The 24,100-nt window shown below is 48.0% G+C and overlaps 2 protein-coding genes across 4 annotated transcripts in view; one reads left to right on the top strand and one right to left on the bottom strand.

Moving 5' to 3' along the window:
* ACOT8 (acyl-CoA thioesterase 8) overlaps positions 1-9,920 on the top strand; it is a 15,631-nt gene extending 5,711 nt beyond the window's left edge. The window contains exons 5-6 of the mRNA XM_066585871.1: positions 6,337-6,528; positions 9,335-9,920. Of these exons, the coding sequence (XP_066441968.1) occupies positions 6,337-6,528; positions 9,335-9,453 (311 nt within the window). The 3' untranslated portion in view covers positions 9,454-9,920. The remainder of the gene's footprint in view (positions 1-6,336; positions 6,529-9,334) is intronic.
* SNX21 (sorting nexin family member 21) lies at positions 9,887-24,100 on the bottom strand. Of its 3 annotated transcripts, none has more exons than XM_066585867.1 (5): positions 23,918-24,100; positions 21,715-21,787; positions 12,537-12,726; positions 12,249-12,403; positions 9,887-10,899 (listed from the first exon to the last, which is right to left on the bottom strand). In XM_066585867.1, exons 3-5 carry the CDS (start codon positions 12,724-12,726, stop codon positions 10,210-10,212), a joined length of 1,035 nt encoding a protein of 344 aa, XP_066441964.1. In that variant the 5' UTR covers positions 21,715-21,787; positions 23,918-24,100; the 3' UTR covers positions 9,887-10,209. The 3 variants fall into 3 exon arrangements, with proteins under 3 accessions (XP_066441964.1, XP_066441965.1, XP_066441966.1); XM_066585868.1 differs by having other exon boundaries at positions 23,959-24,100; XM_066585869.1 differs by lacking the exon at positions 21,715-21,787.

Below are 24,100 nucleotides of genomic sequence, written 5' to 3'. Positions count from 1 at the left end.
AAGACGCCGAGGGAACAGATCCTAAATTCCCTTCCGATCCTGCGTATGGCAACAAATTTCCTAGCGGACGCCGCGGCCGAAACTGTCAAACTCTCGGCGACAGCTACAGCCCGGTCTAACTCAGCCAGAAGAGTGTTATGGCTGAAATCGTGGTCAAAAATAAGCTATGCGCCCCAAAAACCCCGGAAGAAAAGCCACAGAGAGGGAAGACCTTCTTCCGGGCCCCAAGGCAACAGCCAGAGACCTACCGAGGCAGGGGCAAGACAGGCCGCTGGAGTTACCCCAAGGGGGGCAGAGGAAGGAATATCCTCTTTTACCCCCACCAGGGGGAGCCAAATCAGAGACCCTGACGCCATCCCCGTAGGGGCAAGGCTGGAGGGCTTTGTGGATCAAGGGGCCACGATTTCCGAAGGCCCATGGATCCCAAAGATCTTACAGCAGGAATACCGGATAGAACTGGTGTCCCTCCCCAGAAGAAAATTCATTATCACGGGAGGCGCCAAACAGTTACATCTACTAAGGCAAACCGTTGGGGACCTGCAACAACTAAATGCAATATCCCCCGTACCGCAAAACGAGGAGACCCAGGGCCATTATTCCAGGCTCTTCCTAGCAAGGAAACCCTGTGGGAAACAGCGGATGATAGTGAATCTGAAGCCTCTGAACACCTGCATCAGATACAGAAAATTCAAGATGGAGTCCATCTCCTCAACGATAAAGTTGATTCCCAAAGGAGCCTACAGGGCATCCATCGATTTAAAGGATGCTTATTTCCACGTACCGATCCACGAGGGGTCCTGGAAATACCTAAGGCTCGCAGTGGATATGGGCAAAGGAATAGAGCACCATCAATTCAGATGCCTGCCCTTCGGGATCTCCTCAGCACCCAGAATCTTCACCAAAATTATGGCGGAGGTAGCCGCCTACCTGAGGAAGAAGTCGGTCCAAATAATAGCAGAGTCCAGAGAACTCCTAACGAAAACACCTGAGGATAGTGCTAGAACTTCTCCAATCCTTGGGACGGATCATAAACTGGGAAAAATCCAGCCTAGATCCCGACAAACAGAAAACGTTTCTGGGTATAACGCTCGACTCAGAATCGCAATGCTCCTGCCTAACCGAGGAGAGAATACAAAAAATCCGACTGCTAGTCAAAACCTTTTTACGGAGACAATTATGCACAATTCGGGAAGCCAGGTCTCTCCTGGGAAGCTTGACTTCAGGCATTCCAGGAGTGGCATGGGCCCAGGCTCACACCAGAGCCCTGCAAGCCTCAGTCCTATCCACGTGGGACAAAAAGCGGTCCTCTCTAGGGACAAGAATGTACATTCCAAGCGCGGCGAAAACATGCCTGCGTTGGTGGGCATCCCCAGAGAACCTGCGGAGAGGGGTTCATTGGCTACAAAACCCAGCCACTCGCATCACAACGGATGCAAGTGCCTGGGGATGGGGAGCGCACGTGGGGAACCAGTTCTTTCAGGGCCCATGACCTCAAAGAACAAAAGAACAGTCCTCAAATCACAGGGAACTACAGGCCGTATGGCAGATCCTACAGCAGTTAGGGAACTCGCTACGGGACCAGCATATAAAGATATTGTCAGACAATATCACCGCGGTCGCCCATATACGACACTAAGGGGGCACAAGATCTCCCGCTCTGCAAAACATTGCACAAAAAAATTTCCACTGGGCAGAGGGCCGGATCCTCTCGATCACGGCAACCCATTTGAAGGGGACGCTAAACCAAAAGCGGCCTTTCTCAGCAGGAGGCAAATAGACCCAGGAGAATGGTCTCTCTCCCTGAAAGCATTCAGAATCCTGATCAATCAGTGGGGGACCCCACAATTGGACCTGTTCGCAACCAGGGAAAAATGCCAAAGTAAGCAATTTCTTCTCCCTCCGGCCAGGAGATCGTCCGACAGCAGTAGACGCCCTAGGCCAAGACTGGGGAGAAGGGCTGGTGTACGCCTTCCCCCCTATACCGTTAATCCCCAGAGTCTTACAATATTTCAGAACCCAGGTATGCACACTAATCCTGGTGACCCCCTTCTGGGCCAAAAGAAGCTGGTTCGGTCTTGTAGCAACTGAGCATCCAGGACCCAGTCATCTTCCCTACCTGGACAGGTCTTCTATCGCAGGGCCCACTGAGCCATCTGAGCCTAGACAGGCTCCACTTAACAGCATGGCTCTTGAGGAATCCTCACCAAAAGAGAAGGGATTCTCAGAGAGAGGAGTAGAAACGTTAATGTCCAGCAGAAAAAAGACTACCCACCTTATCTACCAGAAAGTTGGAGAAGGGTCTCCTCATGGAGACAGGGAAGGGATCGCGGGGATTCTATCCCGGACATCCCTCTAATCTTAGAGTTCTTGCAGAGGGGCCTAGAGACGGGCCTCTCTCCAAGCACCCTGAAGTTCCAGGTCACAGCCCTTAGCGCCATATGTGACACAAAGTTCTCAGACAACAGATGGGTGAACAGGTTCCTAGCAGCAGCAACTAGATTACGGCCTGGGCCCATAAATCTTTTTCCAGACTGGAACCTTAACTGGGCCCTAGGGGCCATGACAACGGTACCATTCGAGCCGATCGAAGCACTACCCATAAAAATGCTTACTATTAAGACCATTTTCTTAGTAGCCATCACCTCCGCAAGACGGGCTAGCGAGCTGTAGGCCCTGTCCATTCGCCACCCGTTCCTAAAAATCTCGGCCACCGAATTAGTACTTAAAACGGACCCGGCGTTTATGCCAAAAGTAGGATCACATTTTCATAGGTCCCAGGACATAATAATCCCCTCAAATTTTAGTAAACCTAAAAACAAGGAAGAAAAAACCCTCAACTGCCTGGACGTTAGGAGAGCAGTCCTAGGCTACATAGAGGCGACAAGCCACTGGAAGCGGGACGACAACTTGTTCATTCAGTTCAGTGGCCCAAATAAAGGGAGCAAAGCAGCAAAAAGCTCCATAGCCAGGTGGATCCACCTGGCCATCAGAGTCCTATAAGGCCCTCGGAAAGGAAATCACTTTAGCTCTTAAAGCCCATTCTACAAGGGCAGTAGCATCCTCATGGGCCGAACATAGCTCAGCTTCGGTCGAGCAGATATGCAAAGCCGCAGCCTGGAAGAAACCCCACATGTTTGTTAAACACTATAGGGTAAAAGTGCAGCAGGACGAGGACAGGGCCTTCGGCCGCAAAGTCCTCTCGGCAGCAATCCCACCCTAGGGAAACTTTAGTTGGTACGTCTCAATTGGTGCTGTCGTGGAGACGACTGGGGGAAAAAATGGATTATACCTACCTGATAATCAGGTTTCCAGTAGTCTCCACGACAGCACCCGTACCTTCCCTCCCTAAATTGATAGAAAAGAAACTATATAATATAAAGAAACATATATATATATATATATATATATATATATATATATATATATATATATATATAATTTTATTTAAAAAAAAAATAATTTTAAGTTGAGCTCCTACCCCGGCAATTCGTTAGAATCCACTGAGGAAAGTGGGGAAGGGGGGGAGCTTTTAACCTCTGTTTGTTCCTGTCCTATCAGGAGGAGGCAATCTCAATTGGTGCTGTCGTGGAGACTACTGGAAACCTGATTATCAGGTAGGTATAATCCATTTTTTCTCGTCCATATCATTGGGGACACTGCTTTGGCCATGGGACGCTCAAGAGCAGTTGTGGGGGGGGGGTGGGAGGATATATTATGAGGCATGCGGATAGCCCACAGCGGAGAGGTGTCTGCGGATGCAACCGGTGGAACCTTGCAAAGGTGTGCAGGGAAGACCGACACTAAGCTAAAAACTGATTTGCTTGGTGCCTGCAGGGAAAATCTAGGCAGTGAGAAATGGGAATGCTACTTCTTTTGCTTAGTGTCTGGCTCCTAGTGGTAGTAGCTAGAGTATTAAGGCAGCAGATATGCAGTCCTACGCTCTCGCTCATGACCTGAAGGTTGTGAGTTCAATCCCCGCTTGCTTCAGGTAGGCAGCTCAAGGTTAACTTCCTTCCATCCTTCCGAGGTTGGTAAAATGAGTACCCAGCTTGCTGGGGGTAATAAATTACCTTAAAGCGCTGCAGAATAAGTTGGTGCTATACTTCTAACAAGATTTTATTTTAAAGCTGTCCCCCCTCCCCAATCTTACGGCCAGGAAAACTCATTGATTCTACCCCAATAGGAGTACATGTTATTGCACTAAAAATCTTCCATTCTAAGAAATCATCTGCAGCCGGAGCAATTAGTGCAGGTAGCTTGTATTATCCTGTGAGGGTTGTTCTCAGTGAGCACCATATACCCACCAAAGAAAGCATGGAGTAACTCCTTAAAGAAGCTCTCCAGGTTCCCCCCCCTTTTTTTGAGAAGTACATCACAGTATCGCTGACCTCCAGTTCTGTAGTTTGTCCTCCCTGGGCTGTGTGTTCTGTGCTTTTCTTAACTTCTGGTCACTTGACCGCACTGTCTCTCATATAGTTAAAGGGATATTCCGTCAAGCACACTGCCGCTCCATGCACTGTCATTAGGAGTGCTGTACTACGCTCGCTCCAGCAGTCCCAGTGACACTGAATAGTGCGCTTGTGCAAACGGCCCGCTGTTCACTAAGATGGGGGAATAAAGCAGGAAGACTAGAAACGGGACCTCTGTTCTTGGGATCGGTGGGGGTTGCAGCAGTCAAACGCCCGCTGATCTAGCAATTTTTGCCCATACAGTGCATGAATGGAAGCTTAAAACTTCATCCACTAACCGGAATACTCTTAATGGGGTAGATCTCTCACAGTTATTCTTTGACAGTCGTCTGTCTTGCCAGTAATCACAGCCATTTTTATTTCGTATTCTACTCTTGAAGGGATGAATTCCACGACTATCTACAACACAAATGCATATGTTGTGCACTGCAGGTTAATTAGCACAGCGGATTTTTTTTTTCTGTAGTATGTTTATACTGTACTAGACTGCAGCGTATACACCGCTAGTGCACATCCCCGTACGCTGCCAACTGGGCTGCAGTCAGAGAGGCTCCGTGCCAACAGCAGGGTCAGAAACCTAGAAAAAGAGCACGTGGGCCATCTAGTCTGCACTTATGTCATTCTCCATTTATTGCTCTTAGCCTAGATCTAGGCTTATGTCAGACTTTAATTCATTTGTTTTTTTCCAACCACTTACTACTAGAGATGAGCGAACGTACTCGTTTAGGGCGATTTCGCAATCGAGCACCGCTTTTTTCAAGTAAGTGACTACTCGGGCGAAAAGATTCGGGGGGCGCTGGGGGGTTGCAGAGGGGAGGGAGAGGGCTCCCCCTGTTCACCACTGCTACCCCTCCCCCCCCCGAATCTTTTCGCCCGAGTAGTCAGTTACTCGAAAAAAGCGGTGCTTGATTGCGAAATCGCCCTAAACGAGTAAGTTCGCTTATCTCTACTTACTACGCTTTCAATAAAATATTTCCTGTTATTCCCCGCTACATATACCAGGAAACTTATACATAATCTTCCAACATGCGTAAAACAGGCGCAGGAGGATTGGAATTCCAGATCAGTGATGCAAGGCGTTTTAGCATGAAATGCTCCTCGCAGAGGATGAAAGTCACAATGGGAAGCGTGATATCAGGCCGCACTTCTCAGCCCAATATCGCGCACGCCCCAAGACCGGCTGCACACAAACAGGTCGGATTCTGCGCCTATGTTATTTTTCTTCTATCTGCACTGCCGATGGCTCTGGTGAGCTGCCGTCAGACATGTACAGTACAGATATAGATTTTTCCCCATGCAGTTGCTAGGCAATCCCACGCAACCTGTGACCTATCCACAATGTCAATTGCAGACGGGCCGCGGATCGGACGGCTTCCATTGATTTCAATGGAAGCCCCGTTTTGAATCTGCACTACAATAGAACATTCTGCGTTTGTTTTTTTCTTCTCCTCTGCTCATGGAAATCGCAGTTGGTTTCCGTGAGTGTGAAGGAAGAAGCGCTTTAACATAGCGCATGTTACGAACGGTATTTGTTGCGGATTCCGCAGTGCAAGTCTGTTTGTGTGCAGCTGGCCTCAGATGTTGTTGCAAATTGAAAGATTTGTGGAAATTGCCCTCCACGCCTACAAGAAACTTGGCTGAGGTGTTCTGGCATTGAATACTCACTTTTCACAAAGAACAATTTTTATGTATCTTTTATTAATAAACGTATTGTTAGAGTTGGTTATAAAATGCGTTATTTCTGGTCTACGCCATCACACACAATTGCAGTAAAAGTAACGGACGTCATTGTTTTCCATATAAACGACCGTTTTACGTAGTAACCACATTACATAATAAAGGTTCTTGGCTTTCTGCTTCGCCGTAGGTCCCGGTGACATGAGATTACACTGCTGCGTAGCCGCCTACATCTCAGACTACTCCTTTGTGGGGACTGCGCTGCTTCCCCATATGAAGCTTCGGCTGGCTTTTATAGCCTCACTTGACCACGCCATGTGGTTCCACGCACCGTTCAGGGCGGATGAATGGATGCTTTACGAGTGCGAGAGCCACTGGGCAGGTGAGTGCGGTAATGGGGAATAGATCAGAGAGGCTTATACCGTGTACTGTGCAATATACTAGGATTATCGCTGTTCTTGTAACTTTCCCATCCACTTTACTTTAACGGTGTGACAGCCACTTAAGTTACTGCACTGTAGCGGTGTTAGTGGGGGTGCGTATCAGCATATTGGAAATTGTTACCCGCTGCTCCCTGACTCTTGTGCAGAGCGAGTGGGGAAGGATATGCCATCATTTCGTTTTCTTGCTGAGCTCCAAATGAGTCATGGCTATATCCCAGCGGGCTGCTGCGGCTACCAGGCTGGGAATCACTCAACCGACATTAAGTGGGTTTTTCCAGGTAGCGCCTGCCGTTATCGGAGTGGAAGTACTGCTCTGACCCCTGTATAGTGGCCGGTGCCATTTTATGGCGCAATAAATCCTTTTTCTACAATTTCTACACAGTTGATGCTGCCGCCTCCTTGGATACTAGTGGCCAATGCTTGTGATTGCAGGCACAGCTCTCCATTAACTAAATGGGAGCTGCACCTGCAATTACGAGCACCTGCCACTACGCCGGGGTCAGCAGTGTTCCCGCTCCGATCCCGGCAGGCGCTGCATGGGAAACAGACATCACATGCCGATTTGACTGGCCATTGCTGCTCACATAGGTGTATAGTGTTGTAGACCAACGATGCATCAGGCAGCCAGAGAAGTGGTTCAGCCATCTTTGCTTTTCCAGGATCAGAGGCTTGCGTTAATTTCCACCCAATTAATAAGTTTTGGTTGCATTCTTCCATTTGCTCATCTTTAGACTAATCTGTATAGCCGCCTCTAGACTCTACTCTATCACCTAGGCTAAGGACACATGGGCCGGCTGGCAGCACACGTCCAAACCCAGATTGACAGCAGGTGCCAGTGCCCGAAAAATTTTATAGCAAAACCATGTAGCCATTCGACACAACAGGCAGGTGCGGTTTTAGCAGTATGTGGTGCCAGACTGTTCATACCCTTAAGGCAGCGATTAGCACTCAAAACTTGTTTAAACGGCCGCAATAATTTTGTTATAGGCAAACGCGGGCAGTCGCGCACTTTTCGTTAAACGATAGATTGATAGCCCGCATGATATCTGTAGTTCAGCCGCTGAGACTAAACAGATTTGTTCCATTTAAATGCATTTCATTCAGACTTTTGCAGGATGGTTTTAGTTGATCTCACATACACAATGAGTACATTGTATATGGAAGGCAAACAGATGCAGGAGAAAACAATGGAATCCCGCTGGGCAGATAATCCCTTGCATAAACACACGCCCATGCTGCCAATGAGGACAAACAGATGAGTAGGCGCGAGTACTTTTATGCAAATATATAATTAAATCTTTCAATCTTGTGGCTGTTTGAGCAATTATCTCTGCGTGTAAGAGTGCCTTTAGGCTAGGTCATAATTTTGAGCTGTGTGCTGTCCATAGTATTTCCCGGGTAGCACACTGCTTGGTTTTAGACGGAGGCTTATACATGTGAGGGGGAATAAAACTCAATGTCCTACTGCCATCCGTTTCATGGATGTGAGAACAGGACATGCTTATCAGACGGGGGTCCGTGCGCTGTTTGATGCGAGTTGCAGCAATGTGCCTTTAAGCCTTACTCCTTGCTCTGTCTAGACTCGAGAATGGATATAGAGATCCAGTTCTCATTACAATTCAATGTACAATGGAGCCAAAAATCCGGAGTCATCCTGACTGGCATCAGTGGTGCCCTTGGCTTTTGTACATTGTTTTGTCTCCTACTTGAGCTCGTATAAATAAGTTACGATTTGAGTAATCCCACTAACACCGATTCAGTGAAATACTCTAGATTTGGCTGATAAAATAGAATTTAAGCTACTTGTACTAAATAAGTTCAAGTAAATTTAAACCGTTATACAGTAGGCTGCCTCTTCTGGCCATGCGGGTGTATAGCATGTCCATTATACAGAACAGTACTGGAAAACTGCAAAAACACAAAACTATGGGGGGGGGGGGGGGAGATATGCAATATCTAGAAAGATTGTAAGGTGCCATCTTTATAGTTTAACGGATGTGAAGACATTGGTGGGGATTTATAATCGCTGTAAGGAAAGCAGACTATTAGAGATGAGCGAACGTCCTCGGTAAGCGCGATTTCGCAATCGAGCACCGCGATTTTTGAGTACTTCACTACTCGGGTGAAAAGTACACGGGTGGGCAGGGGGAGGCATGGTGGAGCGGGGGGTAGCAGTGGGGAACAGGGGGGAGCCCTCTCTCTCCCCCCACTCACCCACGGCGCCCCCTGAATCTTTTCGAAAAAAGAGCGTGGCCGAGTAAGTTCGCTCATCTCTACAGACTATCCTTTGTCTACCAAACAGCCTCTGAAGAATTCTATTGGGAGGCAGATACGGGACACTGCTTTACCCTCCGCATCACTTTTATTAACCCTTTGCAACCCAATTTTGGATTCAGGGTTTCCTAGGGGGCTTTCTCTTTCTGCCATTATACAATGGCGCCATCTGCTGGCTAGAGCCAGTACTGCAGTATGGGACATGCTGGAGAGGCCCCCAACAACAGAGCGGCCAGTAATATACAGTAAGAATACCCTGCTGGACGTCTTCTGACATCGGAGCTGTACAGCCTTCAATCAGAATGTCTTCAGATGTCAGACAGTGGATTGGAAAGGGTTAATGCAGATTTATGTAGAGCAGCATCCAGAAATGCAGGCGCGTAGCGCGGATTATGTGACTAATGCAGACGTGTTAGGAGGACATAATGACTTGTGCAAGTAGCGTTATCACTTACAAGTCTCTTGTAACAGGGAACTGCCGGGGCCTGGTACACGGACGTCTTTGGAGAAGAGATGGAGTGCTGGCGGCCACGTGTGCACAGGAGGGAGTCTTCCGTGTAAAGCAGAATTCTCCCAATAGCAAACTGTGAATACACGCTCGACTGTTGGATACAGAGTTCTAATTTCTTATGATTAAAGGGGTTTCCAAATAAAATACTACTGCTGACCTGTCCTCAGGATAGGTAATCAATGGTTGATCTGCTTGGGATCCTGGCTGCTGCTCCAACCCCTATGTAGTGGTTGGCGCTTGTAACTGCAGCCACAGCTCTCACTGAAATCAATGGGTGCTGTGTTTATAGTTATAAGTGCAGCCACGTCAGAGGGGTCATCCATGCCAACCGCTATGTGTAGTGGCGCTGGCAGTGGGTAACTGATCAGCCGGTAGCCTGAGCGGCAGATCAGCTATTCCCGCCCGAGGATAGGTAAGTAAGTTATATGCCTGGAAACCCCCATTTAATGCATTCCTGTTCGGTTATCGAATTCTACATGTGCAGTTCCGGTATCATAAAACTAATCTCTTAATTGTAAATAACTGCAATAAAATATTTTAATAATTCATTTGTGTTAATTATTAAAAACCTATCCATAAAATACAGCGGGTCAAACCCAACTGGTCCCTTTAGTCTCTTACAACTTATACAAGTCCACCTTGAGTGCCAAGAAGCTAGCAAAGTAGACCCATCACTTATAAAAAGGCATGTAGTGCAAATAAAATGTTGCTTTTGGCTAAAAGCTGCCCTTGACCATGCAGTATTTTTAGTTGATCCTCCGTTGTGCTTCCTGGGAATGAGCAGCACTGAAGTTGTCTAAGCTAAAATGGCCAATGGCTATGTGCATGGCCACCTCTACGTAGTCAGGGGGTTTGTTGCTCTGATAACCATCTCTTTGAGCGTGGGCGCGTTTTGTGTGACATGTCCGGCCTCCTGCAGCCTCAGCAGCGCCGCTTCCGAACTTCTCTTGTCTACTCCCACTCGCCATGATATCTGGATGTGAGCTTGGAGGAAGGCAATGTGAAAAGGCACATTCTGCTCTTGTGTATCTTGGAAGAGTCGAAGAGCCCGTTCACTGAATGCTTGTGCATCTGCTAGCGAATCCAGGTCTTGGTGGCAGACCACCAGTCCAGCAAGTACAAGCAGTCGATGAGTAGCGGGACCCACCGGGCAAAGCTTTTCTTGCAGCCCCCAACAGTTCATCCACAAGGGTAATGCCAGCTGATATAAGCCTGTGCAGGTAAGATGCTGCGCCTTTTCCATGTCCCGTAAGTAGAAAAATCCCAGGAATTCAGGAGACTGTCTCAGGAGAGGCACCGAGGACACATAGCATAGGAACTGTTCAAAGGCACGACTACGCTTTGCTATGGTCTCGGCTGTAAAGTTTTTGCGCAAGCGCTTGTGAGGGAAGGACACGGCGGTCATTTCATGAGGATAGCGTGAACGCAGGCTTCTTCTCAAGCGTTCAAGATCGGAGTATCGGCAGGTGATGAAAGCAGGAGAAGGGTCATACTGCCCTGAATGCAGAAGGTAAATGGTGTACATCTAGGAGGGAGGGATCATAGAAAAGGCATGGTCAATATGTAAAGTGTACCCGAGTTTTCAAGAGCAGCCCGGTCTTCATTGGCTGCTGTTTTTGCTGCTCTTTGCACCCAGTTTGAGCTCCTATTCATTCAGTTTTCCATCTAGACTTTCCTATTTTTTTTTTTCTGCTGCGCTGCTGTTTGCAATCCATTTGCACAAGGGGGCAGATCCCATTCCAGCTATTCTGCACCAATTGGTGTGGATTTGCACTGGAAACTGCCCCCAAAACCGAATTTAAAGGGTTGTCCATGGTTACAAAAATACAGCTACTTACTTCCAAAAACAGTGTCACCTTTTTCTGTGGGTTGGATGTGGTATTGCAGGTCAGCTCCATTCACTTCAATAGACCTAAGCTGCAATACTACACGTAACCTCATGAACAAGTGTGGCACTTTGTTTGGAAGTAAGTAGCAATATTTTTTTAACCCTGGACAACCCCCTTTAACTTAAAGGGGTTGTCCCACGGCAGCAAGTGGGTCTATACACTTCTGTATGGCCATAATAATGCACTTTGTAATGTACATTGTGCATTAATTATGAGCCATACAGAAGTTATAAAAAGTTTTTTACTTACCTGCTCCGTTGCTAGCGTCCTCGTTCCCATGGAGCCGACTAATTTTCGCCCTCCGATGGCCAAATTAGCCGCGCTTGCGCAGTCCAGGTCTTCTGCTCTCTTCAATGGAGCCGCTCGTGCAGAATGCCGGCTCCGTGTAGCTCCGCCCCGTCACGTGCCGATTCCAGCCAATCAGGAGGCTGGAATCGGCAATGGACCGCACAGAAGAGCTGCGGTCCACGGAGGGAGCAGACCCCGGCGGCCATCTTCAGCAGGTAAGTATGAAGACGCCGGACCGCCGGGATTCAGGTAAGCGCTGAGCGGTTTGTTTTTTTTAACCCCTGCATCGGGGTTGTCTCGCGCCGAACAGGGGGGGGGGGGGTTAAAAAAAAAAAAACCGTTTCGGCGCGGGACAACCCCTTTAAACGGATGCAATCTGTTGTTGATCTGCACCAAATGGTGCAGATTTCCATGTGGATTTTTTTCAGCTGTGGAAGACCTGCAGCAAATGAGCCGAGTGCGAACGCACCCCAGCTCTTATTTTAGTGATTGATGGATATGTATGATTTTAAGTTTCCCTCCCATTCCAGCAGCGGCATCCTGCAATTAACTTATTCTAGAGCCTTCTAATAAAAAATTGTCCAAAGCAGACCCCCCTCCGCCCCTGGAATATTATTGCCCTAATAAAACCAAGATGCCTATAAAGTGGGCCCAATAAATCATCTATGTATAATGTGAACACACAAAGACCACTTACCACATACTTGGCGTGGATATCCTTCACCACATTAGCCTCTGTCACTTCAAACGTCAGACTAATGGGCAGACTGTGATCTTGTGCGTTGGCCCACATCTCTCGGAGCTGCTGTGTTAGGAGGGAATGAGTACTCAGTTCTTCTATGCATCTACCTTCTGCAAAACAAAAAGTGCAATGAAGTTTAGCAGATGGCATATGCCTGCATGGGCCAGTATCATATACACAAACAGTCTTCCCATGCCACACACGGCGCCTTCACCCCTTTAGATGCCAGAATCCATTTAGTACCATTTCCATCACTCTCCTCAGAGCCGAGACTGTCTTCACTCAAACTAAGGGTCCCACTCAGACGCACAGATAGGCCTTCAGTGTCATCCACCAACTCTGCAACTTCTGGGGGTTCTACTTCTGGAGGTCCCGGACCTCTACGCTCTTTCAGTGTTGTGGGACGGAAGCGGCGAAGTAGCTTTGATGCCATCTATAGAGATAAAGCAAAAGTTATAAGACTGATAACTTCACATTAAAAGGGGTTGTACAAGTATCGCAACTCATTTCTTCTCCACAGAATAGGAAATAACTTGCCGATAGCGGCTAGACCCGGCCAATCGCCGTTTCTTCTCCATGCAGTGACATCAGAAAGAATTGGGCGCTGGATAGGGAATAATTGGAGATTCTCATAGCACCTTTAACCCTTAAGGACCAAGCATGGTAAACATATGGCACATGGTCCTGGGGTTTGATAGCAGCTGTACAGGATTAAAGCCTCTGCTGCTGCAATCAGGCAGGGTCAGGTCCTCCGCTATCAGACACAGCACAGGACCTGGAGGAGAAGGGAGAAGCTTTTTTTTTTTTTTTTTTAAACAGCTTCTGCCTTCTTTTTACCTGGCTTCGTAGCGGTAAATGAGAGCTATATACTAAAAAGTGGAAGTATTAATTACACTATGCAACCCGGTGATCACATGACCGCCGGGTCCCCCTGTTACAGCAGAGCTGCGTTATTTACTTTGCTTTTCAATTTCCTTATGTTGATTGTCCGACGGTCTTATTTACCTCCACGAGGAACAATATAATTGGAATTGGTCATGTTAAGATCTAACATGTCCAATCCCCAAGATGGCATTACATGAGAACAGATGCTCAAAACGGTCACTAAAGCGTACAATCCACTGTGTGCTCCTACATAGACGACCATTGTTCAATCTCATGATGGCTGAAAGAATGGTTAGTAGCACTGGCTGAAATATTGTTCGCCAACTAGTTAGGAGGGGTGAGACTCTTTGGCGGGGCGGGGGGGGGGGTATTTCAAACAAAACCAGCCAGAGAGCGTAGCAGAGAGTCTTCTTTTGGAGACAAGTTGGGACTGTTGAGTGAAGGATCCCTTGCATGTATTTATACATTTTCGGGAACCAAATAGCATTAAATGGGAGGTCAAAATGTTCAATAAAAGGAGGGAGCCAATCAGTGCGCACCTCCAGACAAAGTTGTTGGCTAGTTGTTGAAAGATAATGATTACCTCTTTATACCCGATGATAATTAATCAAGCAGCGACTACTTTAGGCAAGCGGAAACAAAGACTAATGAACGAATTCTCACTCGTCACCTGGCCAGCTTTACAAGGAACAACTTTTGCTTTAACTTGCACGGTCAAGTGTCGATTGGGACGGTAGTTGTCCTTTTACATGGGCTGAGTTGCCCAACCCTCGTCCCAGTGATGCTTGCTCCTATGCTGTTACACAGGAGCGAGTATCGCTAGCATTGCTCACAGAGCTGTAAGAATGGAGAAGAAGTGGGCCGAAGAGCATTCTCCACCCGCCTGCCCCATTCACAGTAAGCAGACAGTTGTTCAAAAGTGACGTGTTGTTTAGTTTTCTGCATGCAGAATGTGACCCACGGAACGATTCTCGTTCTGTCGCTGCATGCGTTTACACGGGACGTGCCTACATATGGTCACAGCTTTTCTATCTGCCCGCAAAAGTTTAGTACTGGCATTTAATAAGCAAGTCCTTTCACTTGTCATTAGTTGTTCAGTCAGTCATCTAATAAAAGGACTATAAACATCTTAGACTATGCACTGTACACCATCGCCTGTATTCCTATCAAGTGTTACCAAGGTGGTGGACTGTAAGGATAAAGAACGTGTGGCACTGCCATCCAACATTTGCACCTTGGACGCCGTCTTGTTCTCACCATGTCACTGCAGTTCTACATCCGGTCCACTCCTACTACCTGGATTGAGGTGTTCCTTCACCTTTTCTACCAGGCATAAGAATACAAAACGCTTGACGATCTAGCAGATTGTGATCATAGCCGGGAAGCAAAGACACCGGCTCCGGGCCCGGGCAGCCATGGAGACCCGGCACATACAGCACAAGAGATGGCAAGAGCAGCCGTCATCTAATCTGTCTCTACTTCAGCTAGAAGATGCCTGCGGTCTCATGTGGCATTTACAAAGAGTAAGGAAATCGCAGATGGAAAAGTCACAGAAATAGCATGGAGCATGTGACCCTCTGTAAAGGCACACCGGGAAAAAGAGGAGGCGGAATGGAGAAAACGAAGCCATAAGAAGTGCTGAAGAAACACAAGAGGAACTGAAGTGCTTTGCCCACTTATGTAATACCCACATTGTAAGGTGCCGTACTGTATATGTAGGGTCCAAATAGTGGGCGATCAATGGTTGCCATGTTAGATGGACATAAAGTGGTGGAGCAAGCCCGCATATTAGTATGTAATGGGAGCCATTACCGCCAAATGCAGAAGGGGGTCCGGAAGAAAAACTACAACGTGGTCATAAAGGTACGCAGCCCATCCTGCTGGGCAAAGAACCTGGCAATGAAAGGCAGCCTGTCAGAGCGGATCACTTTAAGACAGACATGCCCTATATTAACCATATCAGGGGGTATTATAGCAGCAGCTAAGCAGCACCGGAACGGTTATATTTCATGTGTGTCTCTTAGATTTGCCTTCAGAACCTAAACAGGTCGTACCAGAATTTCAAGCTATCCCCGGTCACATTACTATTACTATGCATCCATCATGCTGCCGGAAATATATTTTTTGTACTTGTCGAGTATATACTAGAGTATAAGCTGACCTGACTATAAGCCAAGTCACCTAATTTTACTACAAAAAAATGGGAAAACTTATTGACTTGAGCATAAGCCGGCACCCCCCGCAGTGATTTTTCGGGGAAGAGCTTTAAATATAAGCCCTTTACTGAAAAATCATCCCTAGTTGTAGTAAAAAAAAAAACAAAACCTATACTTACCCCTCCCGTCATTGAATGGCCAAGCGCTGCCTGTGATTGGCTGACCTCTCAGCCAATCAGACGCAGCACTTTCAGCAGGCAGGGAAAAGTGCACAATGGCCGTGTGTTTAGACGCAACGATTACCGCTCAAAAGATCGCTTTTGAGCAATCATCGCTCTGTGTAAATGGGCCTTAAGTAGCAAAGTGGATGAGATTTGCAAAAATCTCAACAGACAGTCCACAAGCCGTGCTGAAAGTGATATGTGGAATTCAAAGCCGTGGCATGTCAATTGTATCACTGTTTCGGCTGCGGACGCTCTGTGGGGAGATATGGCCGCAGTGGAATAAGCCGCTTTAATAACCCGCACTAAAGGTCTCGGGACTCCAGCTGCGGAAATCTCACAGATTTTCCGTGCGTTCCTGCTATGGACATTCTGCGAGATTTCCGCCCCATGTAACAGGCCTAAGAATGTGACTCTTCTCCCTAGACTCGGATACACCCCACTGAGATTGCTGTGTAGTGTCTGTACTGACTGGGAGAGCACTAGAGAAGAAGCTTGCCAAGTGCAATAGGTGATATATATGCCACGGCAGATGTCCTGTAATAAATCACTGTATCCCCAGTAACACAACAATTCTGCAGCATCTTTTCTTACAATTCTGCGTTGTGTTGTTCTTGCGCCTGGAAATGTGAGCATAAGTCGACAACTGGGCGTCCGCATCCCCCTGGCCAATAGAGGGCATTCTTACTGACGAAATGGTAAACTGTGCCCAGAGAGACACAACCAGCTGTCAGCTTCAGGGCTTTCACACGAGCGTAGGTGCTTTAACGTTTTCTCGCCGCTGCCGTAAAATTGCGCACGTTCCAATTTTTATGGATTTTTTTTTCATCTGCATAAGGTCTGCAGCAAACCAGCTACCTGTGGACAAGCGTGTAGAAGGAAGAGATCTGATCAGAACGATTCTTCATCAAGGGATCTAGACTAAGGACTATGAAACGAGTAATCACCGCGAGAAGACTAATTGATGCAGAGTTTCCCTTTACAGTGAAACATTGCAGAAACGTTTTCTTGCTTCTTCCTTGTGTAATTTGTGCGTCAAGTACATCGTAGTGCTGATCATTTACCCGCTGATGACCATCACAGTATTAGAGCGCAATAGGTAGAAAATAGAGCCCATTGATTTTAATGGTGCATTCCTAGTACTCGTTTTTGCGTGCATGCTCTATTTTTGTGCGCATTTGCACACAGAAGCCCCCATAGACGTCTATGGGAGGTTCACAAATGCCCACTCAATACTCGCCAAATTTGCTGAGAAACAGACCTGGAACTAATTAGACTAAATAGCCTTATAAATCCCGGAGCGGATGTGTCCCGCACTTATGTGCCATGGCCCTGCAAATGCTAAATGTACAGTAATATGCACATAAATGCATGCAAGTGGGTTTCGTTCACAGTGCGAACGCGCTGCACTTACGCCCATGCGAGTTCGCCCTCATCCTCTGATGTCCCACATAGCCCCACACACTGACTAGCCAAATCCTACAGCATCGGCCATGTGCCCCAGAAGTCCCCTTAGTGGCTTTCATGCCTATGAGAGCTACACGAGTCTCAGAGGAATGAGTAGAGCAACGCACTCCCGGTCCCCACAGCGGACGCCGGAGGATTTGGCAATTGTACACGGAACAATAAAAAGATCTGCATTACTTGAGTTTTCTCTAATTTTTATGTAATCATCATAAGTCAGGTTTTTATTTTTAAAAGGGATTGTATCAGAATCACAAGCGATTCCCCATCCGTAGGCAGCGGGACAACTTTCTGGATGATGGTGCCATCACCGAGACCCCCACTGATCCTGTGTCCCCTGTCCTGCTCACCGTGGGCTTACTGCATCCCCTACAGTGAGGAGACCGAATGGGGCGCAGGTTCTGCAAGCACTCCACTTTCAATATGGCCGCCAGAGATGGCCGAGAGGCAAGCGCTCACATATTTCCATCAGCCCCGTTGAAATGAATGAAGCACCAACTGCACATGCTCAGCCAGCGCTCCATTCATTTTGACATAATAGCAGCGACCCCGCAGTGAGAGACAGAGGGGGACATAGGACCTCCATACTTGGGATCGGTGGTGAGACCCCCCACCAAAGTTAGGGTGATAGAGGTTGTGCCAGAATCACAAGTTAAGTGAGAATGCTCTATAATAGTCAGCGACAAGTCAGGGGCAGGCCGGTTTTGGCTGCGTCATCATTCACGGTGCATCATCAGGACAAGTTATGTAGGACAACAGGAAACGTTCCTCCTGTACGGTTTGTTCTGGGCGGTTGCACAACGAGGTGAACTCAGTCTACCGGAAGTCACAAATCAGCAAATACTTCTACAAGGTCTATTAAAGAGGGTGTGCAGGGGGCATTGCAGAGGGGCCCCTCCCGTTATCAGGAACCCTAAGCCACTGCAGGGTGCGGCCCTTACTTGGAAGGACGGGGCCCGTATTTCATAGTCAGTCATGTCATTCACTTCCATGGGTACAGTGTAATACTATCAGCCCTCCTTACAGCAGATGATACGTGCGGGTGCCAGCAGTCGGACTCCAGATCATGACCTCATAAATGCCTCGTGGAGCAGCGTTGTCCCGAGTTCCACAACCGTAAGAGCTCGTTCACATCACCAGCTGCGGCAGAGGAAGTGGAGTTTCTCCCATTGCTTTCAATGGGGCCGGCACTGCTGCCGCCAACTCTATTGAGTACAATGGGCGCTGCGATGCGAGAGCATGCAGCCAGATCGAACATGCCACGATTTGTGTCCTGCATGGCGGTGCCATGCAGGAAAACATCGCTCGTGTGTATGACCCTATCCAAAAGAATGGGGTTCATATTTAAACGTCTCGCAGCGCACAAATCTCTTACTGAAGCTCAAAAAAATCCCACTGAAATCAATGAGAAGACAGAACCATTCCCCGCCCCCCATTTTGCTGCTCCTCAGATGGAACAGCAGAGCAGAAAACAGAACTGCTGATGTTAACGAGCCGTAAGAGCTCGTTCACACAGCCGTAATACGCCGCGCAGTATGTGTGGATTTTTTAGGCATGCACTATGCAGTGAATAGTACCCATTGATTTCCAGGGGGTTGTTCACATATGCATAATCGCTCAAGAGACTTTCGATCATGTAAAAAAAATATGCGGAATGTCCCATTGTGGTGCGTATTATGCACTGAAATAAGCCACAGAAGTAAAGGCCCTTTTACACGCAACGATTATTGCTCAAAATTCATTCAAACGGCCGAAAGTGAGCGATAATCGTCACGTGTAAACAGGGGCATCATGCACTATTCGTTCAATTGTCATTTAAAGCTGGCTTTTAGCTGGCATAAAAACCATCACTTGGCTGTTCTCTATCAACGTACTTATGGCATTTTCTTTACATACATAATGAGCACACTGTTGACTCTGCAGGGATTAGAACAATGGAATCTGCCAGCCAGATGTTTGCTCAGTTGGGCATGTGTTTATATGATAACCATTGTACACCCAGCTGAGCAAACAACTCGTGGAGGAAAATGCAGAGGATTAAAGCTATTATTTTTATTTTAAAAACGGCGGCAGTTCGTTCAATTATTTAAAGGGGTTGTCCCGCTCTGAAATGGGTTTTTTTTTTTTTCAATAGCCCCCCGTTCGGCACGAGACAAACTCGATGCAGGGATAAAAAAAAAAAACCCGGGTAGTACTTACCCGAATCCCTGCGCTCTGGTGACTTCATACTTACCTTGCGAAGATGGCCGCCGGGATCTTCACCCTCGGTGGACCGCAGGTCTTCTGTGCGTTCCATTGCCGATTCCAGCCTCCTGATTGGCTGGAATCGGCACAAGTGATGGGGCGGAGCTATGAGGAGCAGCTCTCCAGCACGAGCGCCCCATTCAACACAGAGAAGACCGGACAGCGCAAGCACGTCTAATCGGGAGATTAGACGCTGAAAATTAGACGGCACCATGGAGACGAGGACACCAGCAACGGAGCAGGTAAGTGAATAACTTCTGTATGGCTCATAATTAATGCACGATGTATATTACAAAGTGCATTAATATGGCCATACAGAAGTGTATACCCCAACTTTGTTTCGCGGGACAACCCCTTTAAGCGATAATCGTTGCATGTAAAAGGGCCTTAAATGGTCCAGTACAAATATGCACGAAACCTGCGTATTCACTGTGTATTTGCACAGCAAAACAATGGGCCCTTGTCTTTTTTTAAAAAAAAAAAAAACACAAAAATCTGCAGTAAGGGCCAAAATCTGCAGAATGATGCAAGTTTTAGCTGCATAAATACACAGCGCATTTACCCAACAGAAACCGGCGTACGTCCTTGTGAATGCGGCCTTAACAGGTTTGACAGAAAACAAAAAAAAAAAGCTGGAAATGTGATAAAACAGTAAGTTTTTGTTTAGATAGTGGAATCCAATGTGGATTTTCTGTGTGGACTCCTCCTCGCAGCGGGGCTGTGCCACGACCATACAAGCTGGCCAGGCAGGCACACAGATGTAGCCGTTTTTAGTGGGCCAATCTGCGTACAGAATTCCTGAAACAATGGAATTTGTGGCAAGAACTGAGGTGTCCCTTTATTTTCCCGCACACAATGGCGCAGATTCCGGGTCAAATTCTGTGGGACAAATCTTCTGTGTGAACATGCCTTAAGACAACCAGATTACACCTGTTCTTTGCACCAGCGACCGCCGCAGTCCATCAGCGGCTGCAGTAGTTATGTGCTGCACTCCCAGTATTGCAGCTCCCTTTGCTGAGCAGTGATGCCAGTCGTGGGGCACATGACCTCTGCGGCAACTGATTGGCTGTAGCGGCCATATGCTGTCCACATGAAAACAACAAAGCGGAAGGACCGCAGGAGCTGCAGTACAGGACCACAGGGGCAGAGGACGGGCGAGTTCTGGTTCTTTTATGGCTTTATCACATTTCCAGTTTTTTTGGTTTTTTTAAAATCAAAAATCAGATACCCCCTTTAACTCCCAATTATGGGTGATCTAAAACCGCAGCCTACTTTCTGGCTTGGTTTCCTATTCCCAATCACTGTTTTACAGACTTGTTAAAAAGTCATACATTGATTTGAAGGAATGCTGCCATCCAATAGGTGGCGCTGCAGAGGTATTGTTCCATCCTCCTTATTAGCCCAGTAAGTGGAACTCAGTAAAATGAGAGCGTATCTACCACCGTGTGCATAACCCTAAGGCTGCCTGCAGACGGGCGGAAATTCCACGGTGGGATTCCCCGCAGAATTTCCGCCCGTACACGCCTGCATAGGATTGCATTACAATACGCAATCCTATGCAGACGGACGCGGTTTGTCTGCGCAAAATTCCACGCAGAAAACAAACCACGGCATGTCCTAATTCTGCGCATGGCTCGCAGAGCCCCGCACAGAAACGTCACTGCCCGGCCCCCGGCTCCGCTCTGCGCATGCGCCGGCTGCCGGAACATGAAAGAGCCGGAGCTGCGGGAGTGGGTGAGTTCCGCGCTGCTCTCTGCAGGCGCTCGGGTCGGGTCCTGCTGCGAGAATTCTTGCAGCCGGATCCAACCCGGCCGTCTGCAGGCGGCCTAAGGCTGAGTTCACACAGGGCGCATTTGCCGCGGAGATTCCGTGTGGAATTTCGCTGCAGCTAGTCCGCCTGCGGCCGCTAATCCCGGAATTGGCCGGCCATGAGGATGAGATTTGTCAAAAATTTCGCCCACACGGGACGGCCATTCGTCACGGCAAAGTCGGCGCTGCGGCACGGATTCCCCGGCCTGCAGCATGTCTATTTTTTTTTCCGTTACAGCCATGCTCTTCTCTTTGGAAGCGCTGGCCACAACGGAAAAGCATGCGGCAAAGCCGCTCCAAAACCCACGGCTAAGTGCCGCGGGTTTTGAAGCTGCGCTTTTCTGGTGGAAATCTCGTGGTTTTTCGTTGCGGCAAAACCACGAGATTTAGCTGTGGGATTCTGCCCTGCGTGAACCCAGCTTAATAACCCTGCAGGTTACTAGCGGGACTGGTATAGTGGTGGGGGTCCCAAGTAGTATGGCGATAAGCCCACCCATAGCAGTACTAGGGTAGGCCCTGAAAAACAGTCATGACAGAGTTAAAGGTCACCTTCTGAACTACTTGAGCCCCGACCAGCTGGACGGGTTAAACAGAAGTTCAGGTAAAGATCATTTCCCCTTTAAGGGTAGGAAAGAAAATCACCTGAAATTCTTGATTCTTCTCCTCCTCCGAGACGCTTCTGCTTGTTGCGCAGTTTCTTACTGTTCTGGAAACACTGAAAGACAAGAATTAAGGTTACAGCAGCTCTGATGGAGCCACCCAGCTCTCCCAAAGCCCTGACCAGAAAATCTGCTTAGTCAGGGCTTCTTCACACGACCGGATCCGTGCGCATAAAATATACGAGTAGATCCCATCGACTTCAACGGGTTTGTTCTCACAAGCGGCTTCTGTGCAGCAAAAGCTCCCATTGAAGTCTATGGGAGGGGTGCAAATACACAAGGGGATGCGCGAAACACGGCGCAAAACCGCAGGGAAGAAAACACATCTGGACCTCATCAGGCCTAACCTTCATCCACGGAAAGGAAAGCGTACAGTACCACGTGCGGGCGCGTGCAAATCAACCTCGCTTAGGTGCAGATACATCGCTCTGACGCCAGCGGTTTTGTATATACACTCGTGTAAAGCCGCCATTACTCAGTGATGAGCGTCAGCGTCTACATGACAGCAATTCTCCAAATTAGCACAAATTCACACGCAGCAGCTTTGTGGCAGAGGTCCCTGCGGCTGGAAGTCCTGGAGAAGCAGCCCCAGTCACAGCAATGACAACGACTTTTAGCCCCCCTCCCAAATACAATCACCAATGTTGTAATAACCAATATGTGCGGTTTGGGGTTTTTTGAGGCGATTTTGTCTGTTCACATTTTTTTTTCTGACATTTTTTCATACTAGAAAAAAAAAGCCTCCAAAAACAGCGAACCTCCAGCGGGGCGACCGGGGAGAGAGAGCGCCAGCGGTCCAACAATGGATGCCTGTAACACGGACGTCAGCGCTGATCTGAAGCGAGGGGCTCGTTCACGCCATCACTACACCGCCGCAGGGATGTAGGTTTCACGGTTCTGTTTTGGGGGCAGAAAGGCTGAATTAAAATGGAATTAATTAAACATTAGTATTTTTTCCCGATTGATTTCAACAGGTGCTTTTCTAGGGTGCCTGGCATGGAAGGGCCGGCCCCTGTCCACGAGCGGCGAATCACTGCAATTCTCCGCTCGCGGCAGGCAATTCGCATCATACTGTGAATCAGCCTATCAAATAGGGCCAACCGGCGAAGATTCGGCGGCGGCTCATCCTCCTGGGCGGCGGCGATCTGCCGCGGGGTACCCCAACGCCCGTGAACAGGGGGCCTTATATAAGGAGGAAATAATGCTGCAGCCACGCCATTTGTTTTGCTTAAAACATGGAAACCAATCAGAAAGGAAGTGGGAACCTTTTTTTTTTCTCATCCCATTGAAATCATTAGGTAAAAAAATGGAAGCCTTTAATTCTGTATCTCTGTTCCAAAAACAAAACCGAGAGCTGTACCTCCCCACGGCGGTGTGTGCTGTGAATGAGCCCCAATATCCGGCTACACACTTCTTGGGTTGTCTCACTCCTAGAAGACAAAAAGCCCTGAGATATATATATATATATATATATATATATATATATATATATATATATATATATATATATATTTTTTTTTTTTTTTTAACGTTTTTTCCCCAAAACTGCTGTGAACCCACCCCAAGGATTTGTCCTCACGGCAGAAAACGTGCAGCAGCACCCGCAGTAAATGCGCGCCCCATGGCGGTCACTGGTGATCGGCGCCGTACTTTACGCGCCACACATTGTTTTCTGCACACAGATTTGAAATCTGCATGTAGGAAATAAAGTTAAAATAAATATTGCGCGGCCCCTTCTTGGCGCGGACGTCACACCTTTTCCATGTAGGTTGTTCTGCATATGGATTTGCCCATTATAAGGCGCCAAATCAGTGTACGGATCCGCAGAACCGCCAAAAAAAAAAAGTTTTTAAAAGTCATCAACTCAAACTGCAACTTTTAGAGGCAAAATCCATGCAGAAAAAAAAAAAAGCCCAGTTGGAATCCTCGCTGTAAACAGACCCCCGGTGTCCGGTCCACATTTAGTCCGCCATGGGGTTCAGAGGCGGGGCTTTGGAGTTCTGCACAGACTTTCATACAGATCCGCAGGTTTCCGTGCAAAGAATGGCCGTGTCAGCTGTTTTATCCCAAAACAGACTACAGGGGACACAGCTGGAGTAAAAACAGGAGCCTGCCCCTTTAAGAGGATTCTCCCACCGCACTAATCCCTGTAATCCCCACTAATCACTCCACACAGCGCCACCTACCTGCCGCCCCGCGCCCCCGACAGCAGGACCCCTGCACACACCGTAACACTTCGGCTCCCGCGGGATTAGGGATTCTCCCACACTTCCGTTTCCGGCGGCCGGTTGTGAGGAGACGCTTCTACCGTGTGTAAAATATAACCGCGGCCAGTCCGGAGCTGAGCACCGCAAGTCAGGCGGGGGTGT

This window comes from Eleutherodactylus coqui, chromosome 13, assembly GCF_035609145.1.
Source record: "Eleutherodactylus coqui strain aEleCoq1 chromosome 13, aEleCoq1.hap1, whole genome shotgun sequence".
Classification (NCBI taxonomy): domain Eukaryota; kingdom Metazoa; phylum Chordata; class Amphibia; order Anura; family Eleutherodactylidae; genus Eleutherodactylus; species Eleutherodactylus coqui.
Note: the sequence above shows the minus strand (reverse complement) of the source record. Positions and strands in the feature narration are given on the sequence as shown.

Bases quoted from the DNA above. Each gene is read 5' to 3' on its own strand.
- SNX21 (XM_066585867.1), bottom strand. From the start codon at position 12,726: ATGGCATCAAAGCTACTTCGCCGCTTCCGTCCCACAACACTGAAAGAG. The intron at 12,404-12,536 runs GTACTAAATGGA...TTTGTTTTGCAG, and splicing joins TGAGGAGAGTGATGGAAATG to AAGGTAGATGCATAGAAGAA. The intron at 10,900-12,248 runs GTAAGTGGTCTT...CCTCCCTCCTAG, and splicing joins ATATCCACGCCAAGTATGTG to ATGTACACCATTTACCTTCT.